Source organism: Molossus molossus, unplaced genomic scaffold (genome assembly GCF_014108415.1).
Source record: "Molossus molossus isolate mMolMol1 unplaced genomic scaffold, mMolMol1.p scaffold_m16_p_17, whole genome shotgun sequence".
In the NCBI taxonomy this organism is placed as follows: domain Eukaryota; kingdom Metazoa; phylum Chordata; class Mammalia; order Chiroptera; family Molossidae; genus Molossus; species Molossus molossus.
In genome coordinates this window covers 55,279,835-55,300,461 of record NW_023425352.1, presented here as the reverse complement: position 1 = coordinate 55,300,461, position 20,627 = coordinate 55,279,835, and the positions used below count along the sequence as shown (strand labels likewise).

The 20,627-nt window shown below is 37.2% G+C and overlaps 1 protein-coding gene and 1 non-coding gene across 19 annotated transcripts in view; one reads left to right on the top strand and one right to left on the bottom strand.

The window, feature by feature from the left end:
• Positions 1–20,627, bottom strand: part of ADK (adenosine kinase) — a 630,959-nt gene that overhangs the window by 382,275 nt on the left and 228,057 nt on the right. For 17 of the 18 annotated variants that reach the window (XM_036265166.1, XM_036265171.1, XM_036265184.1 and 14 more), the window contains one exon: positions 13,965–14,043. In XM_036265166.1, coding sequence (XP_036121059.1) covers positions 13,965–14,043 — 79 coding nt within the window. Of the gene's footprint in view, positions 1–13,964; positions 14,044–19,578; positions 19,622–20,627 lie in introns of those variants that run through there. The other variant, XM_036265178.1, reaches the window with a different exon arrangement.
• On the top strand, positions 10,797–10,904 carry LOC118632856. The gene has a single exon (XR_004960104.1). It is a non-coding gene; the product is annotated as a U6 spliceosomal RNA (small nuclear RNA).

Below are 20,627 nucleotides of genomic sequence, written 5' to 3'. Positions count from 1 at the left end.
GCCTGCGGACCAGAGGGTCCCAGGTTCGTTCCCGCTAGGGGCATGTACCAAAAAAAAAAGACTTCAAGAAGAGACGAATCTAAATGTTTAATGCTTACATGAAGAAAAAATCAAGTCCATTACTGATGGTTTTAGTACATATATGATTAAGAAAATCTGTAATTAGAAGCATAGTGTTATCACTACTAACTAAAGAAAAATAAAGGAGAGAGGGCTACTTCACAAGGAACATACACAAATTTAGTGGTTTCCATGAAATGATTTAGAGTGCACCAAAGAAAGAAATATTATTTTATCCCAAAGACCTTTTCTTTTCCTCCCTCCCTCCCTCCCTCCCTCCCTTCCTTCTGCCATAGGCAACAAAGATTGTTATTTAAAAAAAATTTTTAATTACGATTTACATTAAACATTATTTTGTATTAGTTTCAGGTGTACAGCACAGTGGTCAATCATACACTTTAAAATGTTTCCCCTGACTTCTCCAACACCCACCAGTACCACATTTAGCCATTACAACATAATTGACCACATTTCTCATGCTGTACTTTACATCCCCATGACCAACCTGTACTTCTCAAGCCCTTCACTTTTTTCAGCTAGTCCCTTAACTCCCCTCCCCTCTGGCAACCATCAGTCTTTTCTCTGTATCTATGAGTCTGTTTCTCTTTTGTTTGTTTGTTTACATTGTTCTTTACATTCCACATATAAGTAAAATCATGTGGTATTTGTCTTTCTCTGACTGGTGTATTTCACTTAGCATAATACCCTCTAGGTCCATCTATGTGGGATTTTGTTTTTGGTTTTGTTTTTTTTGGTACGTGCCCCTAGCAGGAACCGAACCCAGGACTCTCTGGTCCGTAGGCCGACACTCCAACTGCTGAGCCAAACCAGCCAGGGCGGATTTTGTTCTTTTTAATAAGGCTTGAGTAATATGCCATTGTATGTATACATGTGCCACCACTCTTACTCTTTTATCCACTTGTCTATTGATGGTACTTGGATTGCTTCCATATCTTGACTATTGTAATAAGGCTGAAATGAACATAGGGATGCATATATTCTTTCAAATTAGTGTTTGGTTTCCTTCAGATACATACCCAGAAGTGGAATTGCTAGGTCATGAAGCAGTTCCATTTTTAATTTTTTGAGGAACCTCCATACTGTTTTACACAGTGGCTGCACCAATCTGCATTCCTACCAACAGTGCAAGAGGGTACCCTTTTCTCCCCATCCTTGTCAACACTTGTTGTTTGTTGATTTACTGTTAATAGTCATTCTGACAGGTGTGGTGAGGTAATATCTCTTTGTGGTTTTAACTGGAATTTCTCTGATGATTAGTGACATTGAACATCTTTTCATATGTCTATTGGCCATCTGTATGTCCTCTTTGGAGAAGTGTCTTTTCAGGTCCTTTGCCCATTTTTTAATTAGACTGTTTTTTGGTGTTGAGTTGTATGAGTTCTTTATAAATTTTGGATATTAACCCCTTATCAGATATACCATTGGTGATTATGTTTTCCCATTCAGTGGGTTGTCTTTTCATTTTGTTGATGGTTTCCTTTGCTGTGCACAACCTTTTTAGTTTAACGTAGTCCCACTTATTTTTTCTTTTGTTTACCTTGCCTGAGGAAATATATCAGAAAAAACATTACCAAGAGGAATGGCCAAGATTTTATTGCCTGTATTTTCCTCTAGGAGTTTTATGGTATCAAGCCAAAGACCTTTGCTTTAAATGAGAGAAAAATATATTTTATTTAGAAAGATGGCAGGTAGTAAGTAACAGGAAAATGGTCACTTTTTATTACTGAATAAAAAATTCCTAAAAATTCATATAGCCTCAACATTTTGGAGAAGAAATTATCTATTTCAATGATGATCAGTTTATATTTCAGTTAACAGAGACTAAGAAAGCACTTAAAATATTTTTTTTCTGATGCCCAGAATATACACAAAAATGACAAAATTTTAACAAATACAGAACATTAGAAAAATCATTAAATCAATTACAGAAAGCAGACAAATAAGTGAACTTCTATAACTTAAAACAATATAGAAATACCACATGTAGCTGGTCATCAGGTTTCTGAAAAATGAAGTGAGAAAAAAAAGCATAAATCTCCAAGGAGCACAAAGGTATCTAAACATCAAGAAAAACTGCCGTCCCTAAGCACATGAAAGAGTTGGTTTACTCAGAACTGTATTTTAAATGATGAATACTTTATTCTCCATGACAACTTCCAATTCTTTCCAAATTGAAGCTGACTATAAGAAGTGAAGAGGGGCCCTGGCCGGTTTGGCTCAGCGGTTGGAGCGTTGGCCTGCGGTCCTGAGAGACCCGGGTTCGGTTCCCGCTAAGGGCATGTACCTCAGTTGCAATTTGTCCCCGGCCCTGGATGGGTCGTGTGGGTGGCAACCCCTCGATGTGTCCCTTTCACGTCGATGTTTCTCTCTCTCCCTCCCACTCTATCTGAACAAAAAATGAAAAAAATGTCCTCGGGTGAGGATAAAAAAAAGAAGTGAAGAGGGTATGTGAAGCACACCTCAAATTTTTAAACATGTAGATAAGTCAAACCTGAAATCCTCTAAGAAAGAGAAAAATCTCCAATAAGGAGATCAGAAGTTTCTTATTAGAACACTTGGGTTCTAATTCTGCTTTGCTTAATTACCCACCATGGCATTTTAGTCTCTCTCATTTAATCAGTATACTCATCATTAAAATGGAGACCACATCATCCTGTCTGTCTCATAGGCTATTGTGAGGATCCAATCACTGAGAGAGTATATAGTAATATAAAATAAGGATTACAAAGAGGTAAATTTTTTTTTTAAGTAGGCCAGGTTTAAGAAAGCCAGTAGCTCCAGTGTGGGAATAGAAAACAATAGGCCACTAGTCTTAATGTAGTGACCAATTTTTTTATAAAATCAACCCAGGAACAAACTTACTAAACCAAAAATATATACTGTAATGAGACATAGTAAATAATTATGGAGCAGACTAATGGAATAGGCAGCTCCAAACTCTTTACACAGAAAAAACAAAAACAAAAAAACCATTAAGCAGACCAACATATGTATTATGGAAACCCAGAAGAAAAAAAGAAAAAGAAGCAGAAAAACATATTTGAAGATATCATGGCCAGTCTTTCTAAATTTCATGAAATACACGAATCCACACATCCAAGAAGCTCAATGAACTCCAAAGAAAATAAACTCAAAGAGATCCTCAGCAACACTTGACCAAAGTATTAAAAGACAAAGAAAGAATCTTAAAAACAGAAAGACAGAAGCAACTTGTCCTATAAAAGGCCCTCAGTGTAATTTAAAGCTGATTTCTCAGCAGAAACCATGGAGGCCAGAAGGCAGTGAGATGACATATTTATTTATTTAGTTAGTTTTTGTTGTTCTTTTTATCAATTTTTTATAGAGGGGAGAAGGGAGAGGGAGAGAGAGAGAGAAATATCGAGGAACGAGAACACTGGCCATTTCCTGTATGCCCCCCAATGGGGATTGGGTCCGCAACCTGGGCATGTGCCCTGACCAGAAATCGAACCAGCAACCTTTTGGTGCATGGGTCGATGCTCAACCACTGAGCAATACCAGCCGGGCGAGATGACATATTTAAAGTGCTAAAAAGAAAAGAACTTTCAGGCATGGATTATTTATCTGGCAAAACTTTATGAATTAGACAATAATTATAAATCTGTGTTAATGGGCACACAATAAAGATGTATCAGTGATAATAATGATATAAAGGGGAGGGAGGATAGAGATATAAAAGAACAGAGAATTTGTATTCTATTGAAACTAAGTTGGTACTATTCAAACTAAGTTGTTATAAATTTAGAATGTTCACTGTAATCCACAAAGTAACCACCAAGAAAATAACTAAATCACATACAGTAAAGCCTCACTTAATGTCGTCAATAGGTTCTGGGACCTTATACAAAACAGCATATAATACAACCATTTTTACCATACACTAGTTGATATAAGCAAGAGTTACATTTCTATGACATCTCATCAATATTATAACAAAAAGACATTATTCAAGGATGTACTGTACAGAAAAGGAAAGCAGGAAATCCAAAAGGTATGCTAGCAAAAATAAAAAATATATCCAAATAAGTACTTGTCATGAACTGAACAGTGCCCCTTCAAAAGTCATTTTGAGCCCTGGCCGGTTTGGCTCAGCGGTTGGAGCGTCGGCCTGCAGACCAGAGTTCCAAGTTCAGCCCCCGCTAGGGGCACGTACCAAAAAAAAAAGTCATTTTGAATCCCTAACACCCATAATTTCAGAATGCAATTGTATTTATAAAGGGGTCCTCTAAAGAAGTAGTTAATGTAAAATGAGGTCCTTTGGGTGAGCTCTAATCTAAGTGAACTGGTATATTTATAAAAATAGATAAGTACACACAGAGCAACACCAGAGATCTGCACAGAGAAACAACAATGTGAAGAAGTAGCAAGAGGAGAAGACTTGGAAGAAACCAAAGCTGCTGACACTTTGATCTTGGACTTCTAGCCTTCAGAACCGTAAGAAAACAAATTTCTCTTGTTTAAGCCACCCAGTCTGTGGTACTGCTATGGCAGCCCAATCAAACCAATATAATACTTATTGGTAATTATATATTATTATGTATTATTTACTTTTCTAACATATAAATGCTATTATTTGAACAAAACAATAGAAATAGTCGATAGTGGTAATCATTAATAATTAAAAGTACGATTAATTATGAGAAAATATATCAATCGTTATTAATGTTTCTTTTGTTAAAATACATACAGCAACTTATTTTAACTTTTCCAAACTCTTTACTGGATATTTAAATTTTATAGGCCAAACATGTATTCTTAACATATACAAGTATAAGATTTTTAAAAAGAGTAAGTACAATTGGATTAAATAGATTATTACCAATGTTTAGTAAAAAATAACAACTTTTTTGTGTGTCCCATGAAATATTAAAATGATTTTATTCTCTGTGTTTCCTTTCCAATAATAACTCTGAACTGACTACAACCATTAGGACATCATTCTTTTATGTGTGGTAAAACAATATAGTTAAATGTACATTTCACTTTGACTTACAGCTCTGCTCTTATCAACTCCACATTCTTGGTGTTAGTCCAAATGTGATGACATCAAGCTAAATATCCTCTCAACCAAAGAACTTGAGTATAGAGTACTTAGAATTTTACTTACCAGCAACAGCTGGTATTTAGATATATAAGAATTAGTTTCTAGCTCTCCAAAACATCCATCTACCTTGACTCTAAATGCTTGTTTTGGTATCCAAATGCTATTCAATCATGTCCTTTCTGTTTATGGATTCATTATATATGCTATTCAACTCTAAAATGAACATCATTTCAAAACACTCCAAAGCACGTTGGTCATTTCAACTTGTGTTGTCAAAACTGGATTCCAAATAAGTTCCAGTTTTAGTAAAGAAATTGAGAAAGATTTATTTAATTTGCCTGCCCTTTTGTGGTGACCTTTTTCCCTACTTAAGTTATAAAGCAATCACATTACACACAAAAAATAAGTCATTTGTTTGTTGTATGAAATTTTTCTAGCCTCCTTATGGCCTCTTCAAATGTCATCAAACACTTTAGAAGAAATGATACATAAATTTCTGTTTTACTGTAATGTTTTTCTCCATTTTCATCTTTTATGTATTACCAAATAAGACAAAGACATTCTTCTTGTCTCACATTTTAAAAATATTTTACCTAAGTCCAGCAATAATTATAGCCATCTTTTAGGTAGATAGCCAAGGAGGCTATCTACCTCCATGTCTTGAAAGTAAGAAATCACATTAGGTACATATATACGTTGTGAGAAAATTGAAAAGTGACCAAAATGTTCACTAGGAAAGCATCAATATCACGGGTAGGCAAATGACACCCTCTTTCTGCACTGCTGTATATAAGGTGTGCAGGATACTTAGCAGATAAGATCTTTTTATTTTCATTAATAAGAAGTTTACACTGAATGAAATTTGCCAAAAATTAAAGTTGTACTATGTTAAATATGCAGATGAAAAAAGTCTAGAATTATATTTGGATATAATATCTACATTGTTTTTATTTTATTTTATTTTATTTTATTTTATTTTATTTTATTTTATTTTATTTTATTTTATTTTATTAATCCTCACCTGAGTATATTTTTCCATTGATTTTAGATAGAGTAGAAGAGAGGGAGAGGAAGGGAGAGAAAGAGAGAGAAAACCACTGATGTGAGAGACACATTGATTGGCTGCCTCCTGCATGACCCGACTGGGGCCAGGGATTGAATCCGCAACCCAGGTGCATGCCCTTGACTAGGAATCAAACCCACAACCCTTCAGTCTGCAGGTCAAACCTCTCAATTGCTATGCCAAACTGGCCAGGGCTTCAATATTTTATTTTATGGTTTCATTAAAATCTGTGGTTTCATTAAAATCTGCAAGAACATGATTTAACAAATCAAAATATCTAGAGTTAATGGGAACACTTTTATTGCTGACATGTTTGCCACATAACTTGATATATCAAAGTATGATTGTCGGTAAGATCTGACAGAATGAGCACTATACTATAAAGTGTTGACCTTTACTTTCCATATGACTTTCAGTTCATATTTCATAGAGATGATAACTTCTGCAAATAATGTTCCTTTTCAATGTTTCTGCATATTTTTCCATAGCTACCATGTAAATTATTGTTAAACTACTGAGCAAGGAGAAATTTATTTAATCTCAGTGTAATATGGAGGAATTACCTTGAAGCAATGTTGGCCTTCAGGTACATAAGCAAGAAACTATCAGAGAGGTCACAGAACAAATCAAGAAATAAAATCACAGATATATCCATTTAAGACACAGCAAGAAGCAAAGGAAAGCGCTGGGGTAAGTTAACACTTTAGGGTATAATCAAGTACTATAAGGATCATCTACCTGAATGTTCAAATGTCCTGCCTCTCTCTTCACCTCATCAACCTTTCCTGATGATGATGGTGTGGTTATGAAAACAGGGTCACAATATGAACAAGGGAGAGATTCAAACGCAATAATGTTAAAGCTTGGGAAACAGGCTGCTGAATACTTATGGTTTTAATCGCCTTTCCAGGGTACAGTGCACGGGGGCCAGAATTAGAACATACTATCACGAGTGAGTGATCAATTTGAGGGTGATAAAATTGTCAGTCCAGTGGTACATGATCATGATATGGTCTTTCCATTCCATCCATTAGTAATAATCTAGTTTGTTACAACACAGTTTTTCTTTATTCTATCTTTAGCAGTCTTACAGGTTACAAACTTACTTGCTATTCAATAGCCTGTGAATTTTGCCTAATTCTTATAAGCTACCAATTTACTATCTTTGAATTTCATCCATCGTGTTTATTTTATTATCTTTATATAAGAATTTAATATTTTCAAAATACATATCACAGAAAACACATATTACACATGGCATATAACAATAAATATGTAGAATTAAACGATGTATGAATACTAGAATGACAACCGAATTCTTATTTTAATATGAATCTTCTACTTTAGATCCACAGTTTACAATCAGTTAGTGTACTTCTATTGGACTAATATTTTTGTCTAATATTTGTTGAGGGAGAGGAAGTGAGAGAAACATCAATCTGCTGCCTCCTACATGGGACCCTACCAGGGATTGAACCTGCAACCCAGGCATGTGCCCTGACCAAGAACTGAACTGCCAACCTTTCGGGGCTTGAGATGATGCCCAAACAACTGTGCCACACCAGCCAGGGCTTCTTTCTATTTTAATGTCCTCATTTATTCACTACATTAGATATAACCAAGACCATTTTAGGATTGTTACCTCTAAGGCTCTAAATACTTTTTTCAGATTTTACTCAAAATTTACACAGGACAGTTTAGGTTACCAGTTATTAACTAACACAATGACTAAAACATAGCAGATGATCAATGTACAATGTATAATCTGTTTTATGTACAAAGGAATCAGTTCTTCCTATTAATGAACTGCCAATGAAAATATGAGAAATTCTCCTTCTAAAGGAATATTTTTCAAACTGTGTGGTGATCCTTGTCATAAATTACAATTTGGCAATTATGTAGTTGGCTCATCAATCAAATGGAAAGGAAAATTACTCTCAAAATATTAGGAGAACTGAAAAACTAAACAAGATGTTCAATTGAGGGATAGATTGAAATAAATATTTTAAAGTGGATGAGAGCCACAAACCTGGTTGTCTGTCAATGAATGTGTACATATAAGTTTCATTAAAGTAAAGAAAATTCAGAAAAAAAATGGGAATGGGGGGTGGGGGTAGGGAAGCCTTCAACCCTAGTAGTTTCCAAACTTTCTTTAAAAAGTATTATAATTTTTTTTAACATTATCTCATTAACCTTTTCAACTTCCACCTGAGATAGGAAAGGCCCAGAAAAGTTGAATAAATTGATCATGGTTTCATAGCCAGTAAAGTGACAGAGATTGAACTTAAACCGAGTTCTTATGGACTCTCAGGATCCCACGATCAAGCCCATGCTCTTGTTACACTGCCTCACTGATTGATGAATAAGCAAATGAAATCTATAAATGCATCAAGCTGATATCATGAAACATTCCTAAATCGATTTTTTATTTTTTAATTGCGCTAAAATAGACATATTACAAAATTTACCTTTTCAATAATTTTAATTGTACAAGTACAGTGATATTAAGTACATTCACATTGTTGTACAACCATCACTACTATCCATTTCTAGAACTCTTTTCATCTTGTAAAACTGAAACTCTATACCCATTAGGCAGTAACTCCCTAGTTCTTCTTCCTGCCAACCCCTGGCAACCACCATTCTCCTTTTTATCTTTATGAATTTGACTACTCTAGATACTTCACATATGTGGAATCATTAGCATTAGCCCCTTTGTACTGAGCTTATTTCACATACCATTAACACCTTCAAGATTCTTCCATGTCTGTAGTATGTGTCAAGACTTTCTTCCTTTCTAAGGCTGAATAATATTCCACTGTGTATACTATACATACATATATGTGTATAGTATACACATACACATTTTGTTCATTCATTCATCCACTGAAGGACACTTTGGGCTTTGTGAATAATGCTGCTTTTAATCCTTTTGACTATGTAAACTGTCTTAGTATGTTCAGGCTGCCATAACAAAATACCATAAACTGGACTGCTTAAAACAACAGAAAATTTATTATTCCTCACAGTTCTGGAACGTGAGAAATCCAAGATCAAGGTGTAGTTGTTTCAGATCCTAGTGAGAACACTCTTCCTGGCTTCTAGATGGCCACCTTCTCACTGTATCCTCATGTGGAGGAGTGAGAGGGAGGAAGGGGGGGGGGAGAGAGAGAGAGAGAGAGAGAGAACTTTCTGGTGTTTCTTCTTTTTTTGTTTGTTGTTAATCCTCACTCTAGGATATTATTCCATTGATTTTTAGAGAGAGTGAAGGGAGGAAAGAGGGATAGGAGGGAAGGAGGGAGGGAGAGAGAGAGAAACATCAATGTGAGAGAGACACATAGATCAGTTGCCTCCACATGACCCTGACCAGGGCCAGGAATTGAACCTGCAACCCAGGTATGTGCCCTTGACCAGAATCGAACCCACGACCCTTAGGTTTGGGCTGATGCTCCAACCACTGAGCCAAACCTGCCAGGGCTAGTGTTTCTTCTTATAAGGGGATCCCTCATGACCTCATCCAGTCATAATAACCTCTCAAAGGTCCCATCTCCAAATATCATCATATTGGTGTGTTAGGGCTTCAACATTAGGATTTAGGGGACACAAACATTCAGTCTATAGCATACTCAGAAGTGGACTCACTGGATCAGATAGTAATTCTATTTGTAATTGCTTGAGAAACAGCCATACTATTTTCCATAGTGCCTACGCAATTTTCCATTGCCATAAATAGTATTCATGTTCCCAATTTCTCTACATCCTTGCCAATATTCGGTATTTTATGTTTATGTGATAGAAACCATCCTAATGGGTGTGAGGGAGACAGTAAAACTTTTAAAAGCTAATATACAATACAGGAAAAAGGAGAACTGCTCAGCCTTTAAAGAAAAAAAAAAAAAAACCGCTAGAACAAATCTAGTATTATTGTTGCCTCCTTATGACAGTCTCTGAAAGGCTCTAAGAAATGGCTGAAAAAATCTTAAGAAAGAGACTCATAGACCAGTCTTATACTGGGGTGTGGGGGTTTAAGTTAGGTAGAGAAAAACTGCTATTTAGGATATCTCTTTCAGCTTTCCTAGTTCATATGTTAAACTTCCTACAATCTAGGACAACAGATAGAAATCCTATTGAGAAAATGGAAATTACTGTGTTTCAACTAGGAATAAACATCACGTTGGAGGTGTACTTGGGAAGGTATACTTTTGCCATCAACTTTCCAGAAAGTGAAGAAATCCAAAATATATCATGTGATGTCCGGTCGGTGTGGCTCAGTGGTTAAGCATCCACCCATGAACCAAGAAGTCGCTGGTTCGATTCCCGGTCAGGGCACATGCAGTTCTGGGTCCAGTCCCCAGTGTGGGGCATGCAGGAGGTGATCAATCAATGTTTTCTCTCATCGATGTTTCTATCTCTCTCTCCCTCTCCCTTACTCTCTCTCTAAAATAAATAAAGAAAAAAAATTTTTTTAAACATATCATGTGAGAACTGATATATTTTATTCTGGTTCTTATAAATGTGTTTGTTTATCTTTTAGGGGTAGAGAGGATTGCTCCTATAACATTATATTGTACTTAATAGCTTATAGTTCTCGTGCTCGCTTCAGCAGCACATATACTAAAATTGAAACGATACAGAGAAGATTAGCATGGCCCCTTCCCAAAGGATGACATGTAAATTCGTGAAGCATTCCATATTTTTTTAATCCCCATCTGAAGACACGTTTGCATTTATCTTCAGATAGAGCCAGAGGAAGAGAGAGAGAAACATTGATGTGAGAGAGACACATCAAGTTGTTGCCACCCACATGGCCCCAACTGAGACCAGGGACAAACTGCAACTGAGGTACGTGCCCTTAGCAGGAACTGAACCCGGGCCTCTCTGGTCTGCAGGCCAACACTCTTAACTGCTGACCCAGATAGCCAGGGTGCATTCCATATTTCTAATAAATGAATTTGGCAAAGTGGCAGGATACAAAATTAACATCAAAAAATCGATGGCATTCTTATACCAACAATGAATTCACAGAAAGAGAAACTAAAAAACAATCCCATTTACCATTGCAGCAGAAAAAAAAAAAAAACTAAGATAAATAGGAATAAACTTAAACAAGAAGTAAAAGACCTACTCTAAGAAACTATAGGGCATTGAAAAAAAAAACAGAGGAAGATATAAAAAAGTGTATGCATATACCTTGTTCATTGATTGAAAGAATCAACATCATTAAAATGTCCATTCTATCCAAAGCAATCTATAGATTTAATGCAATCCCCATTAAAATACCAATGACATATTTCATGGAACTAGACTAAATACTCCAAAAGTTTATATGGAACCAAAAAAGACCCTGAATAGCCACAGCAATCCTGAAAAAGAAGAACAAAGTAGGAGTGATCACAATACCAGATATCAGGTTATACTACAAAGCGACTGTAATCAACACAACCTGGTACTGGCACAAGAACAGGCATATAGACCAGTGGAACAGAATAGAGAACCCGGAAATTGACCCAAGACATGCTCAATTAATATTTGACAAAGGTGGCAAGAGCATACAGTGGAGTAAAGACAGCCTCTTTAATAAATGGTGTTGGGAAAATCGGACAGCTACATGCAAAAAAAATGAAGCTAGACCACCAACTAACACCATATACAAGAATAAACTCAAAAGGGATAAAAGACTTAAATGTGACTCATGAATCCATAAAAATCCTAGAAGAAAATGTAGGCAACAAAATTTCAGGTATCACATGCATCAGTTTTGCACTGATACAAGGCCTGAGGCAAGAGAAACAAAGAGAAAAAATCAACACATGGAACTACATCAAACTTAAAAGCTTCTGCACAGCAAAAGAAACAGCCATCGAAATGGAAAGGGAACCCACTACATGGGAGCGCATAATTGCCAACGATACATCAAATAAGGGGTTAACTTCCAATATATAGAGAGTACTCATATAACTCAACGAAAGGAAGACAAAGAACCCAATTAAAAAATGGGCAGAGGACCTAAACAGACACCTCTCTAAACAGGACATACAAATGGCTAAGAGACATATGAAGAAATGCTCAACATCACTAATCATCAGAGAGATACAAATTAAAGCAACGATGAGGTACCACCTCACACCTGTCAGAATGGCTGCCATCAACAAATCATCAAACAAGCGTTGGCAAGGGTGTGGAGAAAAGGGGACTCTAGTACACTGCTGGTGGGAATGCACACTGGTGCAGCCGCTATGGAAAACAATATGGTGTTACCTCAAAAAATTAAAAATTGAACTGCCATTTGACCCAGTGATCCCACTTCTAGGAATATACCCTAAGAAGCCTGAAACACCAACCACAAAGAATATGTGTACCTCCATGTTCGTAGCAGCATTATTTACAATAGCTAAGATCTGGAAACAGCCCAAATGTCCACAGTAGACGAATGGATAAAAAAACTGTGGTACATATACACAATGGAGTACCACGCAGCTGTAAGAAAGAAAGATCTCTTATCCTTTGAGAAGATATGGAGGGACCTGGAAAGTATTATCCTAAGCAAAACAAGCCAAGCAGAGAAAGACAAGTATCATATGATCTCTGTTATTTGTGGACTATAATGAACATAACTGTCTGAGGAATGGGGTAGTCCCAGAGACATGGAAGTGGGGTACAGACTGACAATCCCCAGAAGTGGGGGTGGTGGAGGAGAGATAAACCACAGAACTTATATGCATGTATGCATGAACAATGGACATAGACAACAAAGCTGGGGACAGGGCAGGGAGGAAGGGGGAGGGGGGATCAGTGGGGGAAAAAGGAGAAACATCTGTAACAGAAATTAATTAGTAAAAAGAAAAGCAATAAAAAAAGAGTATATGTCAAATAAGTTTATCCAACTGCCCACTGAAAGATATAGATATGAGTATAGGTACAAATATGTAAATGTATACATACATACATACAAATTTATATATGTATATATACATATTAAAGATCTATTCAGATAGAGCCACACAGATAATTATATATAAATATATGTTTCTATATGTAACACAAGAAAACTTGTAGTATCTTATTATAGAAATGTCCTTTCTAAGCACTATATAAAATGCAAAAGCTATAAAGTTTAATTATGTTTAAAAAACTAAAAACTTCAGCACAGTAGAAACACAGTTATAGTATGAGAAATACTTTCATTTTATAGTATAAAAGGCTATACTATCTATAATATGAGGAATCTCTACAAACCAATAACATGAAAATTATACAATAGTCAAAGAATTTGACAATTAAGAAAGAAAACTGTAAATGAACAATACATTAAAAGATGTTCAGTCCAGCTGGTGTGGCTCAGTGGTTGAGTATTGACCCATGCACCAAGAGGTTGCCAGTTTGATTCCCAGTCAGGGCACATGCCCATGTTGTGGGTCAAATCCCCAGTGGGGGGCATGCAGGAAGTGGCCAATCAATGTTCTCTCTCATCGATGTTTCTATCTCTCTCTCCCTCTTCCTCCCTCTCTCTCTAAAATAAATAAAAGAAAAAAAGAAAAAAAATTTTTTTAAATGCTCAAACTTACCAATAACCAAAGAAATACCAATTAAAGTAATATTTATTGATTAGACAGAAAATGATTGCTAAAATCCTAATTCAAAACCAACAAAACTATTCAATAGCAACAAAAGGTAGACTGGAACAATTATGCACAATGACCAAAAGTCTAGAATCATTTTGAATCCATTTTTGTATAACTTTAAAAATAACTAACCAACCTGAGCCACTTTCATTGAATTCTGGGTAGAACCACCAGCATGATATTCAACTTTGAATTTTTTCACAAGTTCATTAAACCTGTAAAGAAATCACAATAGAAAAAGTAAGTTAGCATATGTCAGTTATTACAATGCAACCTCTGATTGGAAGCACATTAAATCACAATTAGTGGAATATTTGAATTACATAATTATGTTACATAAAAGAATTAAAATGCTGTATAAAAAACTTTGCTAAATACCCATACTTATGACATTTATTATGTAAATATATAACTATAAGAATGTAAAATATATAGGTTTTCCATTATTAATCATTAAACTAAAGTTAGAAATAAAAATTCACAGTTATAAGCAATGGATACTTTTCTACATTAAGTGTTGATTTCTAGAATCCCATATTCTGGTAAGTGTAAAGTCTCTGTAGATATAATTAAGAATCTTGAGATAAGATCCTCCATCTTCTATTACCTTGTGTGGGCCCTAAATCCAATGACAAGTCTTCTTATAACAGACAAAAGAGAAGACACAGAAGAGAAGGGCATGTGAAGATGAAGGCAGAGGTAGAGTGATATGGCCATAAGCCAAGTAAACCAAAGAATGCCAACACCCACCAAAAGCCAGAAGAGGTGAAGAGGCAAACAAACAAACAAACAAACAAACAAATAAACAAACAAACAAACAAACAAACAAGTCTCCACTGAGGGGACCAGCTCCTCTGTGCTGAAACAGGTCAGTAGCTCACTGATTGGAAATGTAATCTACATTCAAATTGAGGTGCTATTAGTGAGAGGGAATCTATTACTAAATCCCACTGATTATTTCTCCTCTCAGAGTAAAAAAATTCTCCTGAACTGCATATCCTCCCATTTCTTACAGGAAATTCAGCTCCATTATAATCTTATGGTACCACTGTCATATATGCAGTCCATTGCTGACCAAACGTCATTATGTAGTACATGACTATATTTATAAAGTAACCACCACCGATAGATAGATAGATAGATAGATAGATAGATAGATAGATAGAAAGATGATAGATAAATAGATAGCTTGACCATTCTTTACTCTTACTCTGACTCTTTATCTGCATTACTACCAATGCACAAACTCCATTTTGTCTTATTATTATTGCTTGTTAAGTCTTAATGAAAGGACAAGTGCCTTCATCTTGTTCTTCATGAGTGATTTGACTACTCTTGGTCCTTTTGCATCTCCACATTGACAAACTAAATTATCAATTTCTAAAAAAAACTTGTCAGAATTTTGGACTAGTATTGCGTTAATTTTACACACACACACAGAGAGAGAGAGAGAGAGAGAGAGAGAAGTACTATCTTTCCAATATTAAACTGTCTAATCCATGATGACAGTGTATTTATTTAGGTCTTTAATATCTCTCAAGTAAGTTACATAATGTTGTCATAAATCCTGTATATCTTTTATTATTAGAGTCACTACTTCATACTTGCTATGTTTTAATATTATTGGAAGTGATGTCTGTTTAAACCTAATTTTTATTTGTTGCTAGTATTTAGAAATATAATTACTTACATAAATTTTTTATCTAGACAAGTTCCTAACATCTCTAATTAATTCTAATGTTTTCTCTATTTTTTCCATATATATATATATATAATTGCCACTTGTGAATAATAACAATTTTTTCCTTCCCTTTTCTTGCCTTAGTGCAGACTAGGATCTGCAATATTAACATGCATAGAGAAGAAAATCGTGGCCTGAAAAATCCTGATGAATGACAGGGTAGGTCCATTTTCCAAAACTGGAAGTTTTCAAGAGAAGTGTTTAATTTTTCAGTCTGATTAATTTTCATTGTGTGTTTGTACTGCTTTTACTAAAGAATTAAATTTTTTAAATGCCATAGACCTATATCTACTATTGATAGATATTTTCCATATATTTCAGTTTAGAAATTTTAAGTTATCAAAATATTTGCACAATATAATGCAACAAAATTACAATATCCGTGTGTATACTGCAAACAAAATTACCCATATACATGTGTACTACAAAGAACCAGTAAGAGTACAACCAAGGTGTTGACAGTGGTTAGCTCCAAAGTAGAAGCAATTATGGATCTTGTATACATTTATTTTGATTGGCTGTGTAATAAGCAGATAATCTATTTTGTAAAAAGATTTTTAAGTCTACTTCATTTTATAATGGAATAACATAGCAATTTTCCATACAATTATTTAAAAAGAACTTCATATAGAACAAAGACAAACAAAAAGCACAGAGCAAAAAAGTAAGTGATTCTGAATGAAACAAGCAAAGTAAGTTTAACATCTAGAACTGGAATTTGACAGATAAGGAAGAAAAAATATGCAGGGCTGAGGGTAAAACAAAAAAACATGACATATTCAGAGAAACAAGTTAAACTCAGATTAAAATACAGGTCAAAATCAAAGTAGTAAAAACTGACAAAGAAAAGGTAAATTATTCTCTCTGCCAGGCTAATAAATTTAGACATTGTTCAGTAGGCAACTAGGAATTATTAAAATCTATTTACTATTTGTGTGAAAGGCAGGTGTTTTTTCTTTAAAGGACATAGTAGAAGAAAGGAAAAATGTCTAATCACTATTGTACACCTGAAATTAATATAACAAATATAAGATTGTATAACAATTATATTTAAATTAAAAATAATAAATTATTTGAAAAGATGGCGATGGGCAGGACTGGAGCAAGGGTGAGTGTGTGAGTGTATAAGAGAGCATGTGAGTACACGTGAGTGTGGATGAACAACCTTGAGCAGTGCAGAAACATAGGGCAGAGGGTTCCTGTGCTATGGACAAGGAGCAGCTGGCTACAGCGGTAAGCAGCATGTCAGGCCACTTCTCCCTCTGTGGCTGGAAGGCCCTGCCATTTTGAAAGTTCCCTGGTCTTCTCTGGGAAGAAGCAGCTGGGCAACCTAAGTCCACCAGTGCACCCTGCACCACTGGACCAGTGGACCCCACTGTGTCAACGCGAACTAGCGCACAGTAACAGCACTGTTAAGGTACCTGCTCAAGGAAGCAGCAACTAGCTGGTAGGTGAGCACCATCCCCACAGCAGTAACAGTAGCAGCAGCAGCAGCAGCAGTGCCCCCTGGGAAGCCCAGAACCATCCCCCACAGCAGCAGCAGTAGGGCCAGTTTGGGAGCCCAAAACCTTCCTCCACAGCAGCAGGGAATGCACAGAAGTCCCACCCCCAACAGCAGCTGAGGCTCAGAAGCAGAGACACCCCTAGCAGTAGAGGCTCTGGAGTGGACAACCATCCCCAGGCAGCAGCAGCACAGATCAGCAGCTGAGACCCATCCCCAGCAACAACAGCAGAGGCTGATCAGGAGCGGTGCTTCAGCCTAAGAAGCAGCAAGGCTCAGCAGCCGAGACCCGCCCCTGACAGCTGAAGCAACGGGTTTGGAGTGGAGGCCCTCCCCCAGCAGCAGCAAAGTCCTTGGAGCTGAGCATCCTCAGCCCCCAACAGCAGCAGAAGACTGAGAGCTGAGAGCACCCCCAGGCAATAACAGCAACAGTAGCAGCACAAACCAGGAGCTGACACTCACCCTCAGCAGCAACAGCAGCAACAGCAGCAACAGCAGCAACTGATCAAGAGCTGAGCCCCACCAGGCAGAAATGCACCCCAGCAGTACACCAGCTGGATCCATGCACTCCAGTAATGCATCAGCTGAACTCACACACCCCAGAAGCACAGCAGCAGGACTCACACACCCCAGAGTACACCAGTAGGACCCACATACCCCAGCACTGCACCAGCAAAACCCATGCACCCCAACAGCGCGTACCACGAAAGACCAATACCAGCCACCAGTTGTCAATCCTCAAGGACCTACAGCAGGCAAGAGGTGCAGCAGCCTTATTTGATATACACCGACTTGCCTACACATCCCAACATCCCTCACCAGGCCTAGAATTACCAAACTGCTAAAATGGTGAGATAAAGAAACAACACCAACATGAAAGAAAAGGAGGAATCACCAGAAAAGGAACTACATGAAATGGAAGCAAGCAATTGGTCAGATAAAGAATTTCAACCAATGATTTTAAGGGTGCTCAAACAACTTAGTGAGAACTGCAAGCAACATAATGAGAATTATAAAGAGGTCAGTGGGAACTACATCAGCATAAAAAAAAGAGGTAGTAGCTGTGACTAAAAATCAAGTGGAAATAAAGAATGACATAGCTGACATGAAAAATATCATAGAAGGTCTCAATAGGATTAGAAGAAGCTGAAGAACGAATCAGAGAATTAGAAGACAAGACAGAAAAAAACACCCAAATAGAGCAGCAAATAAAAAATAAAAAAAAATTAAAAAGCAGGAGGAGAGTTTAAGGGAACTTTGAGACAACACAAAACCTAACAACATTCACATCATAGAGGTACCAGAAAAAGAAGAATCAGAGAAAGGAATAGAGAACCTGTTTGAAGAAATAATGACAGAAAAATTCCTAATTTGGTTAAGGAAAAAGTCACACAAGTCCAGGAAACAGAGTCCCAAGCAAGATGAACCCAAAAAGACCCACAGCTAGACACATCATAATTTAAATGACAAACACTAAAGACAAAGAAAGCATCTTAAAGGCAGCAAGAGAGAAACAGAAAGTTACCTACAAGGAAGTTCCCATTAGACTATCAGCTAATTTCTCTCTCTCTCTTTAAAAAAAAAAAAAAAAAAAAAAAAATATATATATATATATATATATAATATAATTGATTTTTTAGAGAGAGGAAAGAAGGAGAGAGATAGAAGCATTGATGAGAGAGAATATCAATTGGATGCCTCCTGCATGCCCCCCACTGGGTATTTGGCCCACAATGTGGGCATGTGCCCTGACCAGAAATCCAGCGACCTCTTGGTGCATGGGCTGACACTCAACCACTAAGCCACACCAGCTGGGCTGATTTCTCAGAAATCACTGCAGGTGACTTGCGGTCAAGATGACGGCATAGGTAAACACAGTATCATGTCCTCTCACAACCACATCAAAATTACAACTGAACTACAGAACAACCATCATTCAACTACAGAATTAAAGCAGCCACATTGAGACTGGTAGGAGCAGCGGAGGCCGACGGGCTGATCCCATACCCACGTGAGACAGATAAAAATCAGGAGGACACTTCTGCTGGGGTCCCTGTCCCACACCAGGCGCCCCGCTCAGGGTTCCAGTGCCAGGAAGAGAATCCATATCACTTCTGGTTGTAAAACCAGTGGGAACTGAGGCTGATGGAGGATGAGGGAGGCTGAGGCTGCAGGAGCCCCCAGGCAGCTCCTCTTAAAGGGCCCCACATAGACTTACTAGGACTCGCTCCCTCCAGACTCCAGCATGGGGTAGGCAGCTTGATAGGCACCAGAGACATACGAGGAAGAACTGAGTTGTTTGGCGCTGGCGCAAGGGCTGGAGAGGTAGATTTCTCCTGGACAGACGTGCTGTCAGAGATCTTTGTTCCTTTGGTGAGGCATTCCCTCTGCCACCATATCTGGGACTCCAGGAACCTGGCTCACGCTGTTTGCCCCGCCCTGGTGATTCCCTGAGGCCCTGCCCCACCCACCTTGCAGGCCCACCCAAGTTGTTGCCAGTTGCTTTACCATACGATTGGCCTGTATTGGATCCTGCTTCAGGTTTTCCTAAATTCTTTCAAACAAGCAGCATCTGGTCTCAGCTAGCTCCATATCTCTCCTTCAGTAATACATAGAAACAAACATAGGGAGACAGCCAAAATGAGGAGACAAAGAAACAGGTCCCAAATCAAAGAACAGAACAAAACTCCAAGCGAAGAACTAAATGAAATGGAGATAAGCAACCCAACAGATGCAGAGTTCAAAACACTGCTTGTAAGGATGCTCAATGAACTTAGTGAGAACTTAAATGTACTTAGCGAGGGCTTCAAGAGTATAAAATAGGACCAGTCAGAAATGAAGGAGGCACAACTGAAATAAAGAATAATTTACACAGATTCAATAGCAGAGTAGTTAAGCCAAGAAGCAAACCATTGATTTAGAATATAAGGAAGCAAAAAACACCCAATCAGAACAGCAAAAAAAAAAAGGAATCCAAAAAAATGAGGATAGTATAAGGAGCCTCTGGGACAACTTCAAGTGTGCCAACATTCGCATCTTGGGGGTGTCAGAAGGAGAAGAGAGAACAAGAAATCAAAAACCTATTTGAAACAATAATGGCAGAAAACTTCCATAACTTGGTGAAGGAAACAGACACACAAGTCCTGGAAGCACATAGAGTCCCAAACAAGATGAACCCCAAGAGGCCCACACCAAGACATATCATCATCAAAATGCAAAAGGTTCAAGACAAAGAGAGAATCTTAAAAGCAGCAAGACAAAAGCAGTTACCTACAAGAGAGTTCCCATAAGACTGTCAGCTGATTTCTCAAAAGAAACTTTGCAGGCCAGAAGGGAATGGCAAGAAATATTCAGAGTGATGAAAAGCAAGAACCTACAACCAAGATTACTCTATCCTGCAAAGCTGTCATTTAGAAGTGATGGCCATATAAAGAGTTTCCCAGACAAGAAAAAGCTAAAGGAGTTCATCACCACCAAACCATTATTATGTGAAATGTTGAAGGGTCTTCTTGAAGAAAAAGATCCAAAATATGAACAAACGAAATGGCAATGAATAC